Source organism: Pseudophryne corroboree, chromosome 4 (assembly GCF_028390025.1).
Source record: "Pseudophryne corroboree isolate aPseCor3 chromosome 4, aPseCor3.hap2, whole genome shotgun sequence".
NCBI classification, from domain to species: domain Eukaryota; kingdom Metazoa; phylum Chordata; class Amphibia; order Anura; family Myobatrachidae; genus Pseudophryne; species Pseudophryne corroboree.
Window position 1 is genome coordinate 815,329,687 of NC_086447.1, and position 25,941 is coordinate 815,355,627.

At 45.0% G+C, this 25,941-nt stretch overlaps 1 protein-coding gene across 12 annotated transcripts in view; it reads left to right on the top strand.

Annotated features, from left to right (window-relative positions):
- Positions 1-25,941, top strand: part of WDPCP (WD repeat containing planar cell polarity effector) — an 804,278-nt gene that overhangs the window by 623,996 nt on the left and 154,341 nt on the right. For 11 of the 12 annotated variants that reach the window (XM_063918461.1, XM_063918450.1, XM_063918455.1 and 8 more), the window contains one exon: positions 22,659-22,791. In XM_063918461.1, coding sequence (XP_063774531.1) covers positions 22,659-22,791 — 133 coding nt within the window. Of the gene's footprint in view, positions 1-22,658; positions 22,792-24,756; positions 24,835-25,941 lie in introns of those variants that run through there. The other variant, XM_063918458.1, reaches the window with a different exon arrangement.

Sequence of the window (25,941 nt, forward strand, 5' to 3'; positions counted from 1 at the left end):
ATTTGTGTTAACACCCAGCCGCTCCGCTTGGAAATTGCTACTTCAATCTAGACATGAGCGGAGAGGCTGAAAGCTCTGACAGTCAAAGCCCAGCCTCCTATATTTTACTATTTTTCATCTAAAATCCTGCATTCTTGACTTAAATGAATCATGAAATACACTAAGGGCACAGCAGGACTGACCTCTAAAGTGTGAAGAAGTGGGCAAGTGGAGAAGTTGCCCATAGCAACTAACCAGCTTCTACCTGTCATATTATATAATGTACTTGATAAATGCTAGCCAGAAGCTATTTAGTTGTTATGGGCAACTTCTCCCCTGGGCCACTTGTAAAACATGTGCCCCCATGTGTGGCAGTTGTGTGTATGTGAAACATTTAATGACAATGCTAGGAGCTACTATTCTGAAGTGCAATATAAAGCACACAATGGATCCTGTTAAAAGAAATGGAGACGATCTGAAGACTACCAGCTACGAGATGGTGCAAAACAAAAATCATTTTGCACAGTGGAAATAGCTGTGCACTCTTCCGCATGGCAAGGAACACCCCTAAAAATGTCCACCCCATTTTGATTTACAAAATAAAATCTTATTTCTGCATTGCTCTGCAAAACAAGGTGCCCAATTGCTTTCACTCCACACAACTCCTCTTCTCTGCAAACCAAGTTTCCTCATTGCATTCATTCCACCCAACTCCTCTCCTCTGCAAAACAAGGTGCCCCATTACTTTCACTCCACCCACCTCCTCTCCTCTGCCAAACAAGGTGCCCCATTACTTTCACTCCACCCAACTCCTCTCCTCTACCAAACAAGGTGCCCCATTACTTTCACTCCACCCAACACCTCTCCTCTGCCAAACAATGTGCCTCATTGCTTTCACTCCACCCAACTCCTCTCTTCTGCCAAACAAGGTGCCCCTTTACTTTCACTCCACCCAACTCCTCTCCTCTGCCAAACAAGGTGCCTCATTGCTTTCACTCCACCCAACGCCTCTCCTCTTCAAAACAAGGTGCCCCATTACTTTCACTCCACCCAACTCCTATCCTCTACCAAACAAGGTGCCCCATTACTTTCACTTCACCCAACTCCTCTCCTCTGCCAAACAAGGTGCCTCATTGCTTTCACTCCACCCAACTCCTCTCTTCTGCCAAACAAGGTGCCCCATTGCATTCACGCCACCCAACTTCTCTCCTCTGCAAAACAAGGTGCCCCATTACTTTCACTCCACTCAACTCCTCTCTTCTGCCAAACAAGTTTCCTCATTGCTTTCACGCCACACAACTCCTCTCCTCTGCAAACCAAGTTTACTCATTGCATTCACTCCACCCAACTCCTCTCCTCTGCAAAACAAGGTGCCCCATTGCTTTCACTCCATCCAACTCCTCTCCTCTGCCAAACAAGGTGCCTCATTGCATTCACTCCACCCAATTCCTATCCTCTGCAAAACAAGGTGCCCCATTACTTTCACTCCACCCAACTCCTCTCCTCTGCAAAACAAGGTGTCCCATTACTTTCACTCCACCCAACTCCTCTCTTCTGCCAAACAAGGTGCCCCATTACTTTCACTCCACCCAACGCCTCTCCTCTGCAAAACAAGGTGCCCCATTACTTTCACTCCACCCAACTCCTCTCCTCTGCAAAACAAGGTGTCCCATTACTTTCACTCCACCCAACTCCTCTCTTCTGCCAAACAAGGTGCCTCATTGCTTTCACTCCACCCAACGCCTCTCCTCTGCAAAACAAGGTGCCTCATTGCTTTCATTCCACCCAACGCCTCTCCCCTGCAAAACAAGGTGCCTCATTGCATTTACTTCACCCAACTCCTTCCTCTGCCTGCCTGTGCAAACTTTTGCTTTCATTCTGCTGATGTCATAACCGTCATGCGGTTCCCATATCCTAACTGCTGTAATTTGCACAACAGCAATAAATGCGTAGTTTACTGGTGTCTTTGCACAAAGATACAGTTTTGACCTCTTTTACACTCTGAAATATTCAGCCATTTCTAACTGTAGCGTCAGCGGATGCCAAAGTTTGTATCTAATTGATCAGGACATCTGAATAAAATCTTTGGTGTTCTTTTGATTAGTACAATATGAGCTGTGGATATTGTTTTAAAAAAACATATGCAATCATTTTATTACTTTATTATATTTGTTGGAAGCATGTGTTCCCAGTATTAGGACCCAGTAGAGAGCTGTCAGGTCAGATGTTAATAATAGGTAATGCAGAAATACAGGTAATTGTAGGGCTCAAACTTCCACTAAGCGCTGTGCACAGTTATTTTATTATGGTGCCTCATAAATTTGCAATGCGACCTAATGATTGTTATATTCCTAGTTATAATAATGGTTACCCACCAGCCATATGACTATCGCAACAAGTCTCATGATTACAGTTTGCTGACTAAACTGTCAGAGATCACTCTTCAATATTGTTTGTGTTTTTTTGTTTTTCTAGTCAATGGTTTAGTCCAAACTTTGTCGGGTTTTGAATACATTGAGAGTCCTGGAGATAAGCGTTTTCTGAGCTGCTGCTTTTCTGTCACAAACAATCTGTACCTTTTCGGATGCCCTGTGGTGCCTGGGAGCCTTATCCCTCTTGAGGGCAATGACGCCAGAAGGAAACAGTTTTCACAACTGGATGACTGGTTGGATATTGTATCACTCCTGCATAGGAGATCTTGGGTGTAACAAGGGTGAGAAGAGAGAGAGCATAGTGTCAACACATAATAGGGCAACTATACTGTAGCAAGAAAAACTATTATTATTATTATTATTATTATTTGTGTTACTTAAAAATACAGCACCATGCCAAATAATACATTATTTTTTATATATATATATATATATATTATTTTTTTTATTATTATTATATTTTTTGCATACTGTGGCTCTGACTTGCTTAGCTGTATAAATGTGCACCTACCGATGACAGATGCATCATTTATTGCTCATACATGCCAAGAAGGAGCAGAACTATCAGCGGTGCAGCTGGTGTGTTGCATCGGGGCTTGTGATAATTAAAGGGCCCGCAGCCAGCAACATCAGCAGTGCTAATAATGAGTCTGCGTGACTCGATATAGTACTCCGGCCAGTCAGTCACTGTGGCCCTCCCCTCCTCTTCCCCAGGGTCGGCTCGTGGGCCCACCCTATAGGCAGTGCAGTCTCCACCACTCGTATGACACATAGGTAAGGACCACCGTGTCCTGCAGTTTCTGCAGCATAGTTTTCTCAGGCTCAGGGCCTCAGGCTGCTTGCACCACAATGGAGGAGACTATGGTAAGATTCTGACAGACATATGGGGAATACCCTGCCAGAGGGGCATGTCAGGGAGACACAGGGTATGTGGGGAACAAGAGGGCCTGTGAGAGAGATGGTGGGGGACAGTTGGGACACACAGCTGGACAAGTGGGGAACACACTGATAGGGGTTAATGTGAAGGAGACGTAGGCAGTATTTGGTGCATGTGGTGATGTGCTGCAGTGGAGGTGGCATGTCAGGGACAGTGGTGCAAGTAGAAAAAAATTCTTACAGGTACTGTTTGCGCGCGCCAAATGCCACATGGGGCATGGCCAATGAAAATGGGGGCGTGATATGCATATGGGGGGGGGCAGATACACTTATGACCCCAATAGTGCCAGATACACGTTGCCCCACAGTGCCAGATACACAAATGCCCCTACAGTGCCAGATATGTCCCCAGTGCCAGATACAGAAATGTCCCCACAGTGCCAGATATGCCCCCAGTGCCAGATACAGATATGCCCCCGGTGCCAGATAAGCCCCCAGTGCCAGATACACATGTCCCCCCAGTGCCAGATACAGAAATGCCCCCACAGTGCCAGATCTGTCCCCAGTGCCAGATAGAGATGCCCCCAGTGCCAGATAGAGTTGCCCCCAGTGCCAGAGATGCCCCAGCAGTGCCAGATATGCCCCCAGTGCCAGGTACACATGCCCCCCCCCTTCCCCTGCTGCTTACCGCGCTGCTGCTGCCGTCCTGTTCCTGTGTGTGAGGGGAAGAGAGCGCAGCGTGCGCCTCTCCTGCCATTCAGTCTCCGGCGGCGTTGCGGGTGTCACTGTACCTTCAATTAGGCGCCGATGCATGAGCCAATCAAAGCTCGCGGCCCGGCAGCCAATCAGGAGCCTTGGTTGCTGGTCCGCAAGCTCTGATTGGCTCACGGGCCAGCGCCGAATTGAAGGTAGACACTGAGGGGCAGAAGAGGTGCACACTGCACTCTCCTACCCTCATGCAGCAGCGGCGTGGTGAGCAGCGGAGGGAGGGAGCGGCGGTGGGTACGGCGTACCCACGGCTAAATTCTTAAGGGTATGCCGTACCCACCCATACCCACCCACTTGCACCGCTGGTCAGGGAGATGCTGGAGGTATGTGGAGAACTCAGGGGGTATGTGAGGAAATCTCTGCTGGGGGGGGGGGGGTGAATGTGATAGATATGCTGGAAGTATTTGGTGCATATGGGGACAGGCTGCTATGGAGGAGTATGTCAGGGAGATGCTGGAGGCATGTGGGGAACACAGGGGTCATATAGGGAAAATGCTGCTGTGGAGGGGGCACAGCCACATTCACTCATTGCAATAAGGTACTAACTGCCTCTTGTTTTTCTTCACCGGAGGAGGGGAATGGCCCAAAGCATATTTGCACCTGTTTCCACCACTGACTAGTCCCGCCACCTTAAGCACTTCTTTTTTATTAGTTAATTTGATTTGGGCCCCATGTGACCAAACAATAACATACTGTTATTATTAAATGTTACTTTTTCCAACACACAATGCCACTTATTTATCACAGGGATAAGCAATGAGTGAGAAACATCAAGAACTGGAGGTTTATACAGAGGGCTTTTGATGGAAAGCCTCTTATTAACTTGCAGTGTATGATGTGATTTTGCTGTAGCAGAAGAGTGATGTAAAAAAATATATTTAAAATAATTGTTTTTAGGAGAGCGTATTGAAATAACCAACAGCCAAGTGTTAGGGTTAGACATTGATGGTCTAAAGAAGATGGTGTCTAGTTTCACCATCAATGGGTAACATTGGTGGCAGAATCACAGTGGTTAATGCTGGCCACGGTCTGCTCATGTGCATTTACATTATCGATGTCTCAAACATTGGTGATTTCTAGTCACTGGTATAAAACCATCAATCATCAATGGCAGGGCTTTGATAGTCAACCCTACCAGGTGCCACAACATACTGTGTTTTCTGTTGCAACAATTTTATCTGACAATGTATGGCCAGCATCAGGAGAGCGAAAATGATCTACATTCAGCCAACTGTAGATAAAGGGTAATACTATGGTAACCAACTACTGCATGGTTAGGCTTTCACCATGACACAAGCTGGAGCATTATAGAGCAATGTTTTCCTGCCTCTTTGATACCAGGTGGGTAGGAAGGGGTGACAATACAGTCCCTGATTTAGTACAAGGTACTCTTCCTGCCTTCCCTTAATGTAATGGGATTGTCACACTGGTCACACTGGCCCATTTCTGCACCAGTCACTGCAGTGGCGTCAAAACGGGGGTGCAGCCTGCACCCAAGTGTCACCCACCGAGGGTGTCTTCAGTGACAGGAGCCGAGTGCTGCACTGTGACGTTACGTGCAGCACCAAGCTCCTGTCACTGTGCGGGAGCCAGCACCGCATACACACTGATCCCCAGGTGCATCCCACAACCCCCGGGATAGCCGAAATGACAAAATGGAGGCTCGGGCCACGAGCCCACGCCCCTACCATGAGGCCACACCCCCTTTTTGTTGTCACGTGCCAAAGCATTACCCCCTCCCTCCCATCCGCTTCAGGTGTACAGTGACGCCTCTGAGTCACTGTAGCTTCATGGCAGTGCATCACTCAACCAACCTAGACTGTCAGGACATGTTTCAAGCCAAAACAATCATAAACACTGTTCTTTACTTCTTGTGGAGCCAGCATTGCCAAGATATGGGCGCACCTTCTTGCTTGAAATCAGCTGACCACTTGCCAACCAATTCCAATCCAGATCTCCTGCACTTGACTCGAGACCTATCAGCATCTAGGGCTCCCACTATAAGTCTCACCCTGCTCACTTCTCATTGCCAGAACAATTTCTGCAGTATTCAGTGTTTGGCTCCACAGTGTGTTCCATCAAGCTAATGTGTATTTCTCCAGCTGTGGCCAGATGCAGCTGCTCTCTGCATTTGCAGGATCAGACCGACTGACCCTGTGTGCCCCTTAATCTGGCCCTGCCTGCCAGTGGCAAACGCAGGATTTCTAAAGTGGGGTTTCCAAATGCAGTACCCAATCTCCTACTAGTAACAACCCTGAACATTAATGTACACATTGGTCTTTTTATACACTGGATATTGTATGGAATACAGTACTAATATTTAACACTATAGATGGTCTATAGTATAGGCTGTATCAACATTTAAATAATATAAAATAAGTGGTCAGGATAAGGTTAAACATCCCATAATAAATAAATAAATACACAAATATAATAGAACCAGTACTGCACTTTCTAAGCTCACATTCTCCCACCTCACGGTAAGGCTCCTGTCTCTTCTTCCTGGTAGCTCCTCTCTGGTCCAGTTTGTCACAACTGAGGGCCTGAGCTGACGGGAGGCAGCCTCAGTTGTAGGGGCTGAGATGTACCGGAACCTGGGAGGTTGTATCAGACCCCTGGACATGTAAGTAACATGAATAATAACTGCCCGAAGGCGTGACCACGACAACTTGGATAAAAGTCAATGATGTTTATTATGACAACTCCGCAACACAGCAGCAGTAAAAGAAAACGTAAAAGTCAGCAAAGAATAAATACAGTTCCTGGGTACTACAGGATGGCAGGAGCCACAGGGCACTGGTAGTGTGAGATAGTTCTTATGATCTTCTAGATGGAAAGTCCTTACCAGGCCCGACTGTAGCAATGGAGATAACCCAGGATTGTGCCAGCTGGTGTTCCAGGAAAAGCTGGGTTGCTGAAGATAAAACAGCTGCTGTGGATACTGGCTGGAACCAGACTGTTGTTAGCACGGAGTGGATACTGGCTGGAACCAGTTAAATGATAAATGAACTTGGGAGCGATGAAATATGAACTGAAATGTAGAACTTGAGAGCGGAGAAATAATAATACCGGTGGAGAGTGGTAAAGTGTAGAAAGGACACCGGCCCTTTAAGGGAAGCTGTACTCTGCTGGAAGCTGAGCTGGAAGCAGGTAATGTTGTAGCTGGAAACAGATGAATCCACAATGGATTGGAGAGTCAGGCTACACCGCAGGTGGAATGCTGGTGCGGGTCTCTATGGTGGAAGTCTTGAGACAGGAGCTGGAACCTGGAAGACAATCACAGGAGAGAGACAAACAGGAACTAGGTTTGACAACCAAAGCACTGACGCCTTCCTTGCTCAGGCACAGTGTATTTATACCTGCAGCAAGGAAGGGATTGGCTAGGCAATTATGCAGATTATCAATACTGAGAACAGATTGGTGGAAATGATCAGCTGACAGAATCCAAGATGGCTGCGCCCATGCAGACACTTGGAGGGAAGTTTGGTTTGTAATCCATGTGGTAATGAAAACAGTAATGGCGGCGCCGGCCACCGGAGACAGGAGGCGCCAGGCTGACAGATGCACATCCAACCACGCGGACACAGCGGAGGCCGCGGCTGACGTAATCGCCACTCAGACTCTCTGCATGCAGAAGTTCAGGGACGGCGGCGGAGGCCGCGGGAGACGCCATGCCAGGTGTAATATGGCGTTTACTGTGACAGCGTCCCCGAGTGACAGGAGAGGATACAGGAATGTACACATCAGGATAACAGATGGGATCCGGTCCTGGAGCGCTGAGCCAGCCTTAGGAGGCATCTGATGGGTAAGAAATGGCGTCCAGATACCCGGATCGTGACACAGTTCAATGACTGAGGACTCAGATCCACACACACAGCAAACTTTGCAGAAGAAGCTGCTACCACTGGATATGTGCAGCAGCTCCGCTCTGTCCCTTGCACTGCATGTTGTGGCAGCGGCTCTCAGATTGCTATTGTTGTCATAATTTGAGCAACTTGCCAAGTGGAGGGGAGTTTCTGGGCAACCAGAAACCCCTCCTGCGTTTGCCTATGCTGCCTGCAGTGTAACAGGATTCTGCCAAGGAGTAAAGATACTTGGTTATTTTTTCTTTCCTCTCAACTCAGAATCAGCCTTTCTGTGTTTCTAAATTGGATTCACATATTCAAGTCAGTAGACTTGTTTATCATGAAACCTGTTCAGTTTGTATTAATAATAGTTATGCCATTCCATCTCATGGCTGATAGTTTCACAAGTATTCGAATGTCAGTTGTCAAGCGGAAAATGGAATTTAATTTGTGTTGGTTGTTTATGTTTATCTGTAAGCCACCTGCCTTGTTGGATGCTTATGATCTCCATATTTGAATTCACACTGTATAGAAGTCAGTGAGAGCACTGAAATTATTTCATTTATGACCCCAGAGGTGTGTACAGGGCGTGCGCTCACTGGGGTATGGAGTTTTGTTTTGTTTTCTCTTAGGCAAGTTGTGTTTCTCTGTTTATACAACTCTGCCTATTAAAGTACAATTTAAAACCCTGCACTCATTGAAATCTGCTCTGCTTCTTCTTCTTTTTTTTTTCAATTAATGCTGTTTGCATATTTTAATTCTTTTGATTATGTCTCCCCATGTCACAAATGCAAAAGGAATGGCAGCTGTATGTGTCTTGCCTCCGTAGTTTATCCTGTTTTTCCAAAGAAAAGAATGATGCGCTTTGATTCACAGCTTTGCTAAACACAAATTGCAAGTATTTTTTTAATAAATGAGTAAGATTAAAATCATGTAAATGGGCAGTAGACCTAGTAGTAATTATTTCTTTATCTTTTTTACCAAATGCATTCAGACTTGTTCATGTGTTACATTATGCAATTATCAAAATCATTACAATGGGAGATGCATTGATTATTTCTGTAGGCTGCGGGAGTTAGATTGCATCCTTTGTATTAGGCACACAACCCACTCACTTGGTCCGTTTTAATTGTCTTTCAACTTCCCCGTTACACTTTGATTACACATTTTTTGTCCAAGAGTCTTGTAATTATCTAATTCAGAGAAAATTATTATAACTTTTTTTTTTTATGTAACAAATTATGAGCGTGACAGCTTGTTGCTCACGTTTAGTTTATGTTTATCAAATGACAGGACTCCTAATATGTCTATTCAGGCTGCTTGTTTGGCTGTAAATGAAACTGTTGATGCCCGGGATGGACGGTAAAGTCAATTGGGCAATGAATATACCTGCCTGATTCATCCCAAGAAGGCAATGGCTAGATCGCTAAGATAGGTATGTTCGTGTATGGTCAAATCTGCCAGTTGAACTGTCAGATCAGCCTGTGGGTGGCTAGTTTTAGAAAATAAGAGGTCAGAGGCAAAGTCTGGCACAATTATTTATTATTAAAAGCTATTTATATAACGTGTATGTTTCAACATAGTGTTCATTTTCTGGATATATTTTTTAAGGAATGTAGGTTAAGCTATTGAGAACACAAACCTTATCTTTAATGGCTATGTCTAGTGTTATCCCATGCTTTACTGCTGGCCTCAGTGTCCCTACATTTCTCAGACAATGGCTGCATGGGGATCACACAGTAAGCGCACAGACCAATCACTATGCACTTCATCATGCTGGTACTGTATTAGATATATCCTAGTGACTGCCAGAAACTGTACTATATATTGTAGTGTGTGCAGAGGTGTAGCTAGGCGCTGTGGTGCCCGGAGCAAGGGTATGTTTTGACGCCCCCCTCCCCTGTATTGAATTGGGTGTCTAGCCAACATGTGGTGGCATGTTACGTTTGAAAAGAAACAATATGTGTGCACTATATAAATAACTGGTAATAATAAATAAATAATAGCTTCATTGGAAAGGTGTGTGGCGACAAAATAGTACCAATTCACATTACACTGCACAGTAGTGTCCGTTATTCACATTACACCACACAGTAGTACCCCTTATACAGATTATGTCATACACTAGAGCCCCTTATACACGTTACACTATGGTTGAGCCCCTTATACACATTACACCATGGTAGAGCCGTTATGGAAGTAGCTTTATTTAACCATTTAGTTGTTTAATTCAAATAAATTAAAAACACTATCTATGCCCTGACTGACCTAACCTCACAACCTCACAACTCCTCAATGAAAATAATGCCCCAAATGTGACCCCCCCCCCCCACAGACCTTAACCCCCCAAACTCTCAATGAAAATAATCACAGAGACCAAAATTGCCCCGCCTTCCCCATGATTTGATAATCCCCCAATGCAGTAATGAAAATAATGTCCCAGAATTGCCTGAGGGGCAGAGAGAGCTCTGCCAAGCAGCCTGAGGGGCGCAGAGAGGTGCTGCAGCAGCTTGAGGGGCAGAGAGAGGTGCTGCAGCAGCCTGAGAGACAGAGTGAGGTGCTGCAGCTTCTAATGCAGAGAGAGGTGCTGCAGCATCAGCTGGGGAAGAGCGAGGTGTTGCAGCATCAATGTAGAGAGAAGTGCAGCAGCAGCTGCGGCAGAAAGAGGTGCTGCAGCAGCTGGGGCAGAACGGGGTGCTGTAGCATCAATGTAGAAAAAAGTGCTGCAGCAGCTGGGGCAGAAAGAGGTGCTAAAGCAGCCGAGCAGAGAGAGGCTCTGCAGAGGTTGGGACAGAAAAAGATGTTGCATCAGCTAGAGCAAAGAGAGCTGCTGCAGCATCTAAACTAGAGACATGTGCTGCAGCTTCCAGGAAAGAGAAAGGTGCTGCAGCAGCGGGGGTAGAGAGTGCTACTGCAGGACAGAAGTAATCCTGCTGCACAGCTGCAAGCAGACAGTGAGCCATATAAGCCATATAAAGAGAACAGGCAGAGTTCCGGCACATGCCTCCTGCTGTCGCCTCTGGCCTGCCCTGTTCCCTACCTCTGAATCTCGAGTCAGTGTGCAGCCCTTCTGCATCTTATACTCATGCTCTATGGCTGCCAGTACAGTGGCCCGCGGGGAGAAGGGGTGTCGGGCAGCAGCGCGCCCTCTAACTTTTTTGGCACCTGGAGCATGCGCTCCACAGGAGCCACCTTCGCTACCCCCCTGAGTGTGTGCTATGGCTATACTGTGTGGATGAAGGGGGGGGGGGGTTTCAGAGATGGATGCATAGAAACCATCAGGGACAAATGTCCAATGGTTTCTCTATGCACATGCATCTGAGATACACTGCACCTGTGTCCCACTATTACCACCAGGGGATGCTGACTGGAGATCCAAGCAGTTTTCAAGAACGTTTCTGGGTGGTGGTAGACGTGTTGGTGTCAGCGGCTGCGTCTAAAAACTTAGTTCTGCTGACACAGTTGGCCAAGGATATTATGCGTCTGCCATAGGCATGTGCAATATCCGATAGACCATCCGTTGGTTGGTTCGTCAATACTGCGCCTATGTGCGCACATTGGTGGGTTCACATTTCCAGTCCTTAGAGGGTATGTACTGGGTATGTTTTGTTCTAGCCATTTTGATACTAATACTGTGGCAGGGCATGATGGGATTTGTAGTTTCACAGCAGCTAGAGAGCCACAGGCTGGACAAGTCTAAAGCATTGGTTATCGTATGCTGTGAGTTGCAGCAGATGCCATCAGACGTCATGCTCCAACTCCCAACTACAGGAGTAACTACAGAGGTACCCCAGATATTTTGTACATGAGTTGGAAGCACAGAAATACTGGGGTTCTCCAGAAATGAACACTTGAATTAGAGTAAGATATTCTGGCTCTGTAAATATTCCTTATGTTTCTTTTATTTTGCAAAGCACTTTTATTTGTTGACTATGTTATAATAAATTTTTTATTATGTATGTGACTTGTCGCCAGTGGCACTATGAAATTAGTGAATACATGTGGAAGTTTTTTTGCAATTAGAATTCATAAAACTGTTGTCTTACATTTCTGATTAAAGAAAATGCTATGTGATCGTTCATTAAAAAAACAACTATAAATAACTTTGAAATGTTTAGTTTTCAATATTTACAATTGAATAGCAAACAGTGACTCATAAAAGTGGCTGAAGTTGTCAGATTAGTCGACACTAATTACGAAGATTTAGCACTTTAAACATGTCACTGAAATTGATCCGCTTTGATGCTATAACTTTTCACAACGTCAAAAGGTGCAATGATGTAGCTTCAAAGGGCCCCCGCTTATTCAGAGCTGGTTCTGCGTAATATACCTGTTGCCCAGGCACACTTACCTGGTTCCATCAGGATCGTGTTATTGCCAAGAATGACATCATTTTCTAGGAATGCATTAAGGCCGGCATTAGTTCAGCCTCAAAGCAAATGAGCAAGTTCCCCTCCCTGGCAATCAGGACTAATACCACCAGTAATGCACCAAAACTCCTGAAATCAAACAATAGCAGGCGTTGAAAGACTCATTATGATCATTTGAAATAGAAACCACTTTACATAGAGAGAAATCATGCCCCAAAACTTGTTCTTTCAAAATAAAATCACTCTGTTAGACCAAATCCCCCTCTAGCCTCCAAACTGTCAATCATTTGGCTCTGTTGTTCAGATCAGTAAGTATATACTGTATTTCATTCCTAACCTCATGCCTTTATCCACTGTGTAATATTTATTATGTTTAGTTATCATTTGTATCTGGAATACGGAGGATGTGTCATTATGAATGACAGAAAACTTTCTGTAACAAATAACAAGTGCCTTAAGGCCATTTGGAATATTGGGGGTATGTGTACTAAAGTTAGAGAATGTCCTTAGAACTCTTGTGGTCATCTGTTAATATCAATGTATTCAGCATCAAATGTCATAAAATTATATTTAACTATCATGTTTTCCTGATATGGCTGAAAGCACTGTCGGGCTGGAACATGAAGGGAATGCAGTGGTAGGGGCCCATGTTTAGGGGTGTGATCAGTCTTTAGAGGTGGGTCTGGCCAGCCATCACAGAGGTTTGGCCTAACCATTAGTGCATGGTCAGGGACACTTAATAAAATATATAGTAAATATTGCTGGTCCATTCGTAATAATGTACCAGATTTATAAAAGCACTGCACTGTAGAAAATACACCATAGTCCTGTGCAGTATAAGGTAACACATGTATAATGTATAATTCAAATGAAAAATCTGGAATCTGATCCCTAGAGGAGGGGGTGGGGGCCCAGGCAGTGGGGCCCACCGGGTGTTTCCTGGCTGAAAGGAATTGTACAATTGTAAGTAGCAGCATTTACTTCATAAATCTTGCACCTGAATGATCAAAGCATGTATCTCATTGGTTGCTATAGTTGCAAAACATCCCGCTGTTGGGACTAGGTATGCCTGTTACAATTTATACCCCTTTCACATCGCCAAAATAACCCAGTAAATTGCCTGGTGGATGGAGGTACGATGTGAAAGAGCCAAATTGAAAAATCCCAGGTTGAGCAACCCAGCATTTCATCCCCAGTAAAAAAAAAAAAGCATGGTTTTACACAGGTTATTCCCCTGTCAGGTGCGATGTGAACAGGTTACCTGGATCGATGTGATCCGGACCTGTTCACGCTATGGAGGAGGCAACTTGGAGATGATTGCATCTCCAAGTGATGTCTCTGCACCCGCTCCCGATGACATCAGCGACGCCCCGTCTCCGATGGCAACCCAACCAAGGTTGGGTTGCCAGTCTGAAAGTGGTCGCACCCAGGAAGGACCCATCTACAGTTCCCGGGTGTGACTCGCCTTTGCAATGTGAAAGGGGTAATAGACACCACAATGTCGAATGGTTCTATATGTTGACAGAGTTCATGTCAACATGTTCATTATGCCTACATGCATTATGTCAAATTGAAACATGTCTACATAAAATTGACATGTTGAAATGTTGACAAATCACTGTAACTCTAAACCTGAGATTTGTATTGTCAACATTTTAGCCATGTTGATATGGTGTATGACATCATTTTAACCAGGTGCAATTCTACATTGTGGTGTCAACATTCAGGCTGCATACGCGCTGCTGATCCTGGTATCTGTTTGGATGGTCGACCATGTTATGGTCGACAGTCATTAAGTTGACCACTATTGGTTGACATGGACACATGGTCGACACATGAAAAGGTCGACATGAGTTTTTCACATTTTTTTGTTTTGTGGAACTTTTCCATACTTTACGATCCACGTGGACTACGATTAGGAACGGTAATCTGTGCCAAGCGCAGCGGTAGCGGACCAAGGCACCTTGCCTGAAGCATGGCGAGCGAAGCGGTGCACTAATTGGGGTTCCCTGTCACTTTCCGCAAAAAAAGACACCATAAAAGTAAAAAAAAATGCATGTCGACCTTTTCATGTGTCTACCATTTTCATGTGGCGACCATTTGTCCATGTCGACCATGCCAATGTTGACCAATAGTGGTCGACCTAATGACTGTCGACCATAACATGGTCGACCATTCATACCGGAACCGCTGATCCTACAGTAACAGTCACCAACCGAATGCATTTGTGCATTTTGCGTGTTTGAAATCCAGACCAGTTTACTTGGCTATTTGCCATGTCTGGTGATCAACACACACACACACACACACACACACACACACACACACGCGCGCGCTATTTGCCATGTCTGGTGATCAACACACACACACAGTCATTTCAAGACAGTTTAATTTAAACTTGTCGAATTGAACCACAAAATCCTCACATTTATTGCTACAGATATAGTGAAGTGCGTTAAAGATTCTACTTGTCTGTTATTTCTGCAGCAGGTTACATTGATTTCCACAGGGAAACATCAGGGTGTAGAGTGTATCTTGATCCAAAGGCACCAACAGGCTAAAGCTTTAGGCTGTCCCAGGATGCACTGTGAGCTCATTTTCGAGTTGGTGCCTGCTGACAGCAGTTCACTTAACAGGGGGGCTTCACTGGGCAACCCTGAGAAGCTTTCTAAGAAGACTTCAAGGGTTGCAGCGCTGATATGTCAGTGTGACATTCAGTGCTGCGACTCCATCACCTCCCAAGCGCTGTTGCATACTCCTGCGGCCTGTTCCCGGGTAATTGCGGCGGAGAAGCTCCGGCTTTAGCATACGGTCACAGTCGCTCTCCTGGTTCGCATGGCTGCTACGGGGAGGAGGTAAGAGGGTCCCCCAGGCGGGACCCACCATTAAATCGCGTTCCGTCTGCGACCTTGGGAGACAGGTCGCGGCGCTGGCGTGGACACTGTCACCGAGCAGGGACCCCACTAGACCACCAGGGCGTATTTAGTACAGGTCGGGTGTACTAACACCCCATTTAATGAGGCTCACAGTACCCGGGGTGGAAGTCCTGCACAGGGGAGTCGCGCTTGACCTGTAGCCCCTCCCCCGGCCCATGGCACCATCTAATGCAGATTTTCCCTCCCTGGAGTTGCCTCACACTCTCCCTCACTCCCTGACTGAGACGCTTTGAGCCACCTTATAAACATATCTGCGGCTGGTCTCCGGGACTGCAGGGCAAGGTCTCAATTGTAAAGCCGCATGTATACAGCGATGTGACTTTACAAACACTTGAGTATTCTACATGTCTTTATACAGACAGCGTTAGTTAAGAAAAAGTGTACCTATTACAGGATATATTGTATGAGTATTCTGATATATACTGTACCTCCGGTCTAGGACTGTGCTGTGTTTTATATATATATATATATATATATATAGTAGAAATAGTTGGCACTCAGGAACAACGTGGATACAGACCGGGGTGCCCTCCTCAGATGCATACACGGTGTGAATGTTCGTGGTGACTGAGGCCACGGACCATAGACCCCCTCACCACAGAAGCAGGCGGCACTCCACGGATTTAGTGGTGAAAAAAAATTTTATGAAGCAAACTGCATGACAAGTCCAGACTTGTCATGCAGTTTGCTTCATACATTTTTTTTTCACTACTAAATCCGTGGAGTGCCGCCTGCTTCTGTGGTGAGGGGGTCTATGGTCCGTGGCCTCAGTCACCACGAACATTCACACCGTGTATATATATCTGTACATATACTAGTCCAGTCAGCTGCGTTTCCAGAGAGGAGGGGACCCGTGTGCAGACTGTGTGTGGGCCCCCTCCTCTCCTGTTGCTGTCACCGCCGCTGCTAACGCTCTCAGCGCTTGAGACTCTGGCACAGTGCCAGAGTTTATAGCGCATGCGCAGGACTCCAAAAAATGTCCGCCGCACCATTTTTCTGGAGTCCTGCGCATGCGCTGTAGACTTTGGCACTGTGCCAGAGTCTCTAGTGCTCAGTGCGCTAGCAGCGGCGGTGACGGTTTTTTGGAGTGGAGGGGGCCCAGACACAGTCGCCGATGGATGCTGGAAAGGTAAGTATAGAAGAAATGGGTGCAGTGTGTGTGGTGTGGGCCCCTTCTGGACCCAGGGGCCCGTGTGCACCGCACACACTGCACCCATTATAGATACGCCAGTGAGTCCAGTGCAGTTTTATTGTCATAATAACTATCTGCATTGCCTGTGACTGTGTGTGCCTTTATCTGCTGTCTGGTTTCACTTTTCAGTGTTTCCCAGAAATACCTATCACTGAATTCTGTACCCTAAGGCACAGGTTCTCAAACTCGGTCCTCAGGACCCTACACAGTGCATGTTTTGCAGGAATCCCAGCAGGTACACAGGTGTATTAAGTATTCACTGACACATTTTAAAAGGTCCACAGGTGGAGCTAATTATTTCACTTGCAATTCTGTGAGGAGACCTGCAAAACATGCACCGTGTGGGGTCCTGAAGACCGAGTTTGAGAACCTGTGCCCTAAGGGACTAGGTGCGTCAGGGTCATATGTATAGTGTGTCACAGTATTTACCCATTACGTGTATTCTACTGTGTACTCAGTCACATAATACCGGATTTATTCGCAGGTGTTGTGTACTGTGTCTACAGTCACATACTAACGGATTTATTTGCAGGTATTGTACTCTGTCTGGCTTATCGTACTAAGTCGCACTGTTGTTGCAATTGTGTACAATGTCTAACAAGAAGGGCAGTAAGTCTGTGGACGCTCCTGCATCATGCAGAGCATGCGCCAAAGATTTACCAGAGGGGGAAGCTGTGTATGATGGTCTGTGTACTATGTGTTATACATCTCCCATTCACTCCGCAGCTCCTGTAACCAATCAGGAGCCACCCTGGATGCGTTCACAAACCTACTGGGTACTCTGGTGGAATGCCTTACACTCCCTATGGGACCACCTGTGCCATTACAGCCATAAATTGTCCCTATGGTCAACTGGCCCTAGGCGTAAAAATTTGTCTAACCAGTTGCAGCAATAAAATCATTCCTTGGTCAGGCAAAAATCTACTCCAGGTCACTCTCGTGTCTCTGGGTCATCTAAGCGAGCTGCTTCCTCCTCACAATCAACTAATCTCTCTGAAGAGCAGGGGCAGCATACTGTTCTGTCAGACACTGAATCAGATGTTTCTGACGAGGATTCTCCATTGCAAATTGATGTCCCTGCTCTTGTGGTTGCTGTTAAGCAAATCCTACAAATCACTGATGATGAGGATTCCACTACTGTGGCTAAGATTGTTTCTGATGTTTAAATGGCAGAAAGTGGTTAAAAATCTATTACTCCATTCTGACCATTTGGTGGACATTAGGCAGGATCCCATGTCTAATCCAGGGAAGAAATTCCCTCTGTCTAAATGGGCCTTGGCTCGCTATCCTCTCCCTGTAGAGTTATGTAACAAGTGGGAAAATTCACTGCCGGTGGATTCTAGTGTCACTTGTCTAGTGGTGTCATCGACTCTGCCTGTCACCACTGTCACTTCACTGAAGGAACCGACAGATAAGCGTGTGGAGGGATGCCTGAAGTCTATTTATTCCCTTACAGATGCTGTACATAGACCCACTATTGCGGCCTCTTGGGCTGCAAGAGGAATTGAAGCATAGGTTCAGGCATTAGAGGAAGAGCTGCCCGAGGATATATCTGACAATGCCAGACAGTACCTGTCTCACATTACCACCGCCACCTATTACATTTAGAAGGCGTCCTCTGAAGCGGGTGTGTTGGCAGCCAAGGCATCGACTACATCTATCCTGGCTCGCCGTATTCTGTGGTTGAGGTCATGGGAGGTGGACCTAGACTCCAGAAAGACCTTATAGGTACTCCTCTTTAAGGGGGACATTTTGTTTGGGGAAGAACTATATATAATTGTTTCTGAATTGGTGGCTGCTGAGACTACCTTTCTTCCAAATACTAATCTTTCTGCACAGAAGGCTAAAGATACCACTTTTCGTTCCTTTTGGCCTCAAGATAAAGCAAAAGGTCAGGCATACCCGAGACAATCTCGTACTCCCAAAACCACTAAGCCCAAGGCAAAGCAGTCCTGGGCGGCCCGTCAGCCTGCTTCTAAACAAGACAAAGCTGCCAAATGACGGGCCGGAGCTCCCCATGGGGGACCCCAGGGTGGGAGGCCGACTTCTGCAGTTCACCCAGGTCTGGTTAAAGACCACTTTAGACGCATGGGTGCGGGAAGTTGTCTCTCATGGGTATGCAGTCTCCTTCAAGAGATGTCCCCCTCACCAATTTTGCACCACGGTTATCCCTACGGATCCGTTAAAGGCGCAAGCTCTGCAAAAAGTTGTGGGTTGTCTCCTGAATACAGGAGTGGTAGTGCTGGTTCCTCTGGCCCAGAGAGGCAGAGGTTACTACTCGACCCTGTTTCTATTTCCGAAACCCAATGGGTCTTTCTAGCCTATATTCAACCTCAAATCACTGAACAAGTTTGTGAGAGTGTCCAAGTTCCATATGGAAACACTGCACTCAATTGTACTGGCTATGGAACCCGGAGACTATATGGTATCCCTGGATATACAGGATGCGTACATGCATATACCTATTGCCATGTCGCATCAGCAGTAACTGCGGTTTGCTGTTGGCAACCTCCACTATCAGTTCCAGGCTCTGCCATTTGGACTGGTTACAGCTCCTCGGATCTTCATCAAAGTCATAGCCATGATGATGGCTCATCCTCGTCGCCAGGGAGTCAGAATCCTGTCATATCTGGACGACTTGCTGATTCTGGCAAACTCCCACGATGTCCTCCTCAGTCATCTGCAACTGATGGTAAGCTTCTTACAAGCCCATGGGTAGCTCATCAATTGGAAGAAATCCTTGCTGGTCCCAGCTCAGAGCATGGGGCACTTGGGGGCATTCTTGAACAAACACAGTCAACGACTGTTTCTGTCTCCAAAAAAAGTCCTGAGACTACAACACAGGATAAGATGCTTCCTTTGTCGCCCCAGAGTGTTGATACACTCGGTGATGCAATTACTTGGCCTGATGGTGTCGGCATTCGCATGGTAGAGTACGCTCAATTTCATTCTCGCCCTCTGCAGAGGTTAATCCTTTCCAAGTGGGACGGCCTACCTCATCGGATCAGATCTCACATGATCACTTTGACTCTGGAGGTTCGTCTGTTGCTGACCTGGTGGCTACAGGACCAGCAATTAAGCAACGGCCGTTCCTTCTGGATCCCTGACTGGGTCCTGATGACAACGGGCGCCAGTCTGAGGGGATGGGGTGCAGTGTTGGAGAAACACTCTTTTCAGGGTTGCTGGACCAAGGAGGAATCACTCCTCCCAATAAACATTAGTAGTTGCGGGTGGTTTTCAATGCATTGACTCTCGCCCTGGCTCTGGTACAGAACAGGCCGGTTCAAGTATGGTCAGACAATGCCACTACAGTGGCATACATAAACCATCAACGCGGCACTCAAAGCCACATGGCTATGATGAAAGTGTCAAAAATCCTTTGTTGGGCAGAGCACCATCTGCCATGTTCTTTTTGGGCATCCTAAACTTGGAAGCGGACTTCCTCAGTCGCCAGGACATGCACGCCGGAGAGTGAAATCTTTATCCAGAAGTCTTTCAACTCCTAGTGGACAGGTGGGGCCTACCAGACGTAGACACAATCACAAGGTTCCGGTCTTCGGATCAAGGACCAGGGATACTCAAGCAGCATTCGTGGACGCGAAGGCAATTCCATGGATCTTTTGGCTGCCCTATGTGTTCCCTCCAGTGTCACTCCTGCCCTGGGTCCTGCGGACGTTCAAACAAGAAGGACGATTTATACTTCTAGTCGCTCCAGCGTGGCCCAGACGGCATTGGTTCTCAGACCTGCAGGGTCTATCGACAGAGCCTCCTCATCTACTTCCTCAGCGCCCAGACCTTTATCCGGGCCCTTGTCTTTATCCGGACCTGGCCAGGCTAGCTTTGACGGTGTTGTTCTTGAAGCATCACTCCTGAGAGCCAAAGGATTCTCTGAGGTAGTCATCCAAACTATGTTAAATGCCCGTCTGGGATTCTTACTTCATCTGGTGTGCTGATAAGAATTATGATGCATACAGTTACAGAACTTCCAGAATTCTGGCTTTTCTGCAAAGAGGCTTGGACTTAGGCCTTCGTCTGTTCTCTCTCAAGGTTCACATATCTGCCTTGTCGGAATGGGTTCAGAGAAAGATTGCATCTATACCTGACGTTCATACATTCACTCAGGGTGTCTTACGGATTCAGCCTCCCTATGTCCCTCCTGTGGCTCCATGGGATCTGTCTGTTATCATGAATGCCCTGCAAGAGTCTCCATTTGAACCTCTTGAGACGGTGGACCTTAAATGGCTCACGGCCAAGGTCTTGTTTTTACTGGCTAGAAGGGTGTCGGACTTAGGCGCATTGTCCTGTCATCCACCCTTTCTTATAGTTCATCATGACCGGGCAGTTCTTAGAAGTCGCCCAGGTTATTTACCTAAGGTGGTATCATCTTTTCACCTTAACCAATAGATTGTGGTTCCGGCCTTTATCTCTTCTGATTTGTCCTCCAAAGAGCGGTCTTTGGATGTGGTACGGGCTCTCCATATATGTGTGGAGAGGACTGCCTCTGTCAGGAGGTCAGACTCCCTTTTTGTCTTGTTTGGTTTCACAAACGTGGTTGGCCTGCAAATAAGCAAACTTTGGCCAGATGGATTAGAATGGTGATTGCACAAGCTTTTGCGCAGGCTGGTCTCCCAGCTCCTGCTGCTATTAATGCCCATTCTTCTCGGTCTGTTGGACCTTCTTGGGCGGCCTGCCGTGGTGCATCCACAGAACAATTGTGCAAGGTGGCTCCGTGGTCCTCAGTGAACACGTTTCTTAGGTTCCATGCCTTTAATACTTCCGCCTCCTTTGGACGCCGGGTTCTCATATCCGCTAAGACGCATCCCCTCCCTTGAGGAACTGCTTTAGGACATCCCCGATGTTTCCCTGTGGAAACCAATGTATCCTGCTGCAGAAAAGGACAGTTATGGTAGACTTACCATTGTTAACTTTCTTTCTGCAAGGTACATTGGGTTTCCCAGGGCGCCCACCATGACGCCCCTAGCTTCTATGGGTTTGTATGGCATTAGCTGCTGGTCCCTTCTCCTGTAGTGAGAATGTGGTTCTATGTGACTAACATCTACCTTCTCTCTTACCTGCTCCTGCATTGGACTGGTTAACAAAACCGAGCTCACAGTGCTTGGAGGCGGGGTTATAGAGGAGGCCTTAATGCATCTTGGGACAGCCTAAAGCTTTATGGTGCCTCTGGATCAAGATCCACTCTATACCCCAATGTTTCCCTGTGGAACCCAATGTACCTAGCAGAAAGAGAGTTAACAATGGTAAGTCTTCCATAACTCTCCTTTTTTCTTTACAAATGCACTTTCCACGTATAGTAAATTTTTTAGGGTGATCATAAAGCATCTTTATTTCCAGTCACAGTGGATAATCATGTTTCATTGTTTATTGATCTTCACTATATTTATGTATTTAAATAAGGTGACCTATAAACTGCTTCTTCATGCATATAGGTCATTTGCCATTAAGACAAGCATCTGTCTAAGCCAAATAGACTGTCATTTATTACCATCCCGCCTGACCAAAATTGTGCCATCAAAGGAAGAATTTTGGGCTAATTTTGTGTAAATTGTCTGAGCTTGCTACAAAATCACCATATCAGCTGAACATTACAGTGTTGTTAAATAAACATCATTCTAGTTTTTGTTATTCTAACGCATACTATTCTCTTCTTCCAAAAGTTTGCATCACCTGTCAACCTTCTCAATTTATCCTGTATCTGTCTTACAAAACAACTGTCAAAATGTCATACTATTTTCAAGATGTGTTTAATACATCTAATTAATTACTTATACAGTGGTAAAATTATTTTTGTTTTCCATGCAGCTATCCACTTAAGGCACGACAGCTCTTTTTAGCTCCATTTAACCCCTCATATATCAGTAACAACATGATTACTTTTCTCCTACTATCCTGATGATCAAAAGTTTTTAAACACTTCCTCCAAGAAAATCCAACTTGTTATGTTTTCTGGATGTACTTAATTATGTACAGGTGCATTTTATTTGACCGATATGGTCTGTTGGGTTACATGAGTAACTGGTTGAGATACATTAATATGGAATACTTTTTTAATCTATGTTTTGTAAGTAGAGTCCAACGATCATCCGATAAGGTACAGTGCATCAGTGGTTTCACCTTATTTTTGAGTTATATAAGCAATATAATTTGTGAGCTACTGTATGCATTTATGGAAAGGTATTATTTAACTATTTTCTAATAACTGTTAAATAATTTACTTATTGTTCCCTCATTTTTGTTTATAGATTCATTGGTGCCAGTAGATAGACTGGAGAACATGAATGAAGCATTTGTTGACATGTCTTTGATGCCTCAAGATGAAGGGTGGGGGTTAGAAAGACCCTCTGTGGGCTCTACACAGAGGGTTCCAGCCAACAGGTGAGATATACCACAGAGCCATCATGACTGACTGTCTTTTTTATATTTGATACCTTTTTCTCACTTGTCAATTTTTTTTTTATATTGCCACACTACTCTGTATTCTTTCTCAAGCATTTATAGTGCCCTCTGTCCATATGATCTACATGAATCGCTGTAAAAAAAAAATGGATAAACCTAAGAATGTTAGTGTAATGATATCTTGCACTCTATCAGTGCTATTAACAGTGGTCAATAAGCATTTTTTTTAAAACAAAAACATGTTTTTACTGAACATATTCAAATCTACAGAGCACAACTAACAGTAATTGTGACACAAAAAAAAAGAAAGAAAATCAAGAGGGAACAAAATGTCCGCACAAGTACAATAGATATATAGAACACATATATACATAGTCAGTGTGTGGGACATTATAAACTGTACTCTTAAACAGTATAAACTTCCAAGAAATAATTTTTGTATCGGAAAAAGAATGTTTCCATGGTACTTATAGAAGGTATACCATAATAATGATCAACAAATAGTAATATCAATAAATAAAAAAATAAAAAAGCATGGGGTTGGGGGAGGGGGTAATGCAGTCCTTCAAGGCAGCAGTCTCAAACCCACACATACCAAATGTATTGCACCTGGATAGGCTCATCCCCCAATAATATTCTGGTCTTAAAGGTGCATACACACTGGTCGTTTTTTCCCAGAGTGTATGCACAGCGATGATCACTGACATCGCTGGGCTGAAAAGCGCTCAGTGCATAGACACTGAGCGCTTTTCCCCCCTGCCCAGCGATGTCAGCGGGGGTGAGCGGCTTTCCATAGCAGGACACTATGGAAAGCCGCTCACCTCGCCGTTCATCTACTGGTAATACCAGTAGATGAACGGCGGCCACTGGCGATGAAGCTGGAGCTCGCATCAGCGCTCACTGCTCATCGTTTGGCCATACACACTGGGCGGTTTTGAACTGAAAGCAGCTCAAAACACCAAAAGTGAGCTGCTTTCAGCTCAAAATCGCCCAGTGTGTACGGGCCTTAAGATGTGTACACACGGTGAGATAAATCTGTAAGATTTTGACTATATAGTCAAAATCTTATGAAAAGTTAGTGCATATCTCAAGTTGTTAGGCAGCATGCAATACAGATTCGATCTCGATGCGCGCTCCTGTGGGCTCGGTATCTTAAGGCTAGATAGACTGTGCAGGCAAGTCAGTCTTGACTATCTAGTGTACTATCTAGTACAAAGTATAGTCAAAACTGGCACTTAGAATCGTACATAGACAAAATCTCAAGCAAAATCTGTTCTATCTGTACTATCTGTGCTCTTGGGGAGTTCAAGGGAAATCGCATAGTCAAAATCAGGCATAGCAAGGATCTCACCGTGTGTACACACCTTTACACCAACCCATATGTTGAAAGCAAGTTTTAACTTGCAGCCGCGTGAAGATGGCAAAGTATGCACATAGCTTTCCGATAATCCAAAAACCCTAGCCTCCTTATGGACGGATGCCTCCAGCCAATCCATCTTAAAATGGAAAAATTATTTATCTTGAAAAAGAGACAAACCAGGAGGGTTGTGATGAATTCAGTGTTGGATTTTTTTTTGCAGCAGCACAGATAATATCTTGGAGTTTTTTGCTACCTTTAGTATATCTAGACCCCGGGGGCTGTTACTCTAAGTATTGCCCATTCTTGCGTCAGCAGTAAGTAGTTGAGAAGGTGGGCAGTAGCATAGTTTTTGATCTGCACCCAGAATCTTTTAATTGGTGGGCAGTCCCACAGACAGTGATATAATGAAGCTTCTACACAGGCACATTTAGAACAAGACGAATGGGATTGTAAACCTATCATACTACGTCTAGATGGGGATACGTACCCTCTGTAAAATAATCGAAAATGCATTTCTTTATACATAGAAGCTGGTAAAGTTTTATTCATATAAAGAACTGGGTCACAAGTTTCTTCTCCTCTAGGTGTGGAAATTGTGAAACCCGTTGATGAATGTTTATCATAATAAGGTGCACGCATGGTTGAATAAAAGTACAAAATGGCTTTGGACAAGACATCCTCATTTTGGACAACCACATTCAAGGAATTAGACATATCTATGTTAGATAAAGGCCAGGAAGTATAACGTTGTGCTTGTAAAAACTGGAAATCATGAACTGTGAGAGTGGGTTTTTAGTATAATTATTGCTTATATGCTGGACACACCTAAGTCCCTTCCTTGCCCAAGAACGGAATGGAAGTGCAACCTCACCATTTTGAAATTCAGGATGTGCCAAAAAGGGGAGGAAAAGGGAGTTATGACTATTGAGGTTCCAAACATTTCTCACTGTATTCCAGGTTGACCACACAGTCATTAAAAGTGGAATATCTTATAAATGAGGAGGGATCTCATGCTTGTGCATGTGCAAGAAACAAATCAGATCCATCCAGGGCAGAAACTGCTGCTCCATCATTGTGTCAGCATAAGTGCCTTATATATGTAACCAATCTTTAATGTACAGTATCTACACATAGAAGTCTGTGAATAGAGCTGAACTCCTGGAAAATCGATGCCACCCCTGAACCTCGTCTTCTGCAGAACACTATACTAATTTTAGTTTTTTTGTCATTCCAAATAAAGGAACAAAAGGATTTTAGAATAGTAGCCCCAACTGATTTAGAAACTATAATTGGCAGCACTTGTAACAGATACAAAATTCTCAGAAATACAATTTTTGTTAATAAGGTCTGCTCTACCTAAATGAGAGAGTGAGGTGGCGCCAATCTCAGAGCACGTCAAGCCAAAGCAAGATAAGATGTTTAACATTAAGAAAGTATAAGTCATGAATATTAATACAGGTTGAGTCTCCCTTATCCAAAATGCTTGGGACCAGAGGTATTTTGGATATCGGATTTTTCCGTATTTTGGAATAATTGCATACCATAATGAGATATCATAGTAATGGGACCTAAGTCTAAGCACAGGATGCATTTATGTTACATATACACCTTATACACACAGCCTGAAGGTAATTTTAGCCAATATTTTTTATAACTTTGTGCATTAAACAAAGTGTGTGTACATTCACACAATTCATTTATGTTTCATATACACCTTATACACAAAGCCTGAAGGTCATTTAATACAATATTTTTAATAACTTTGTGTA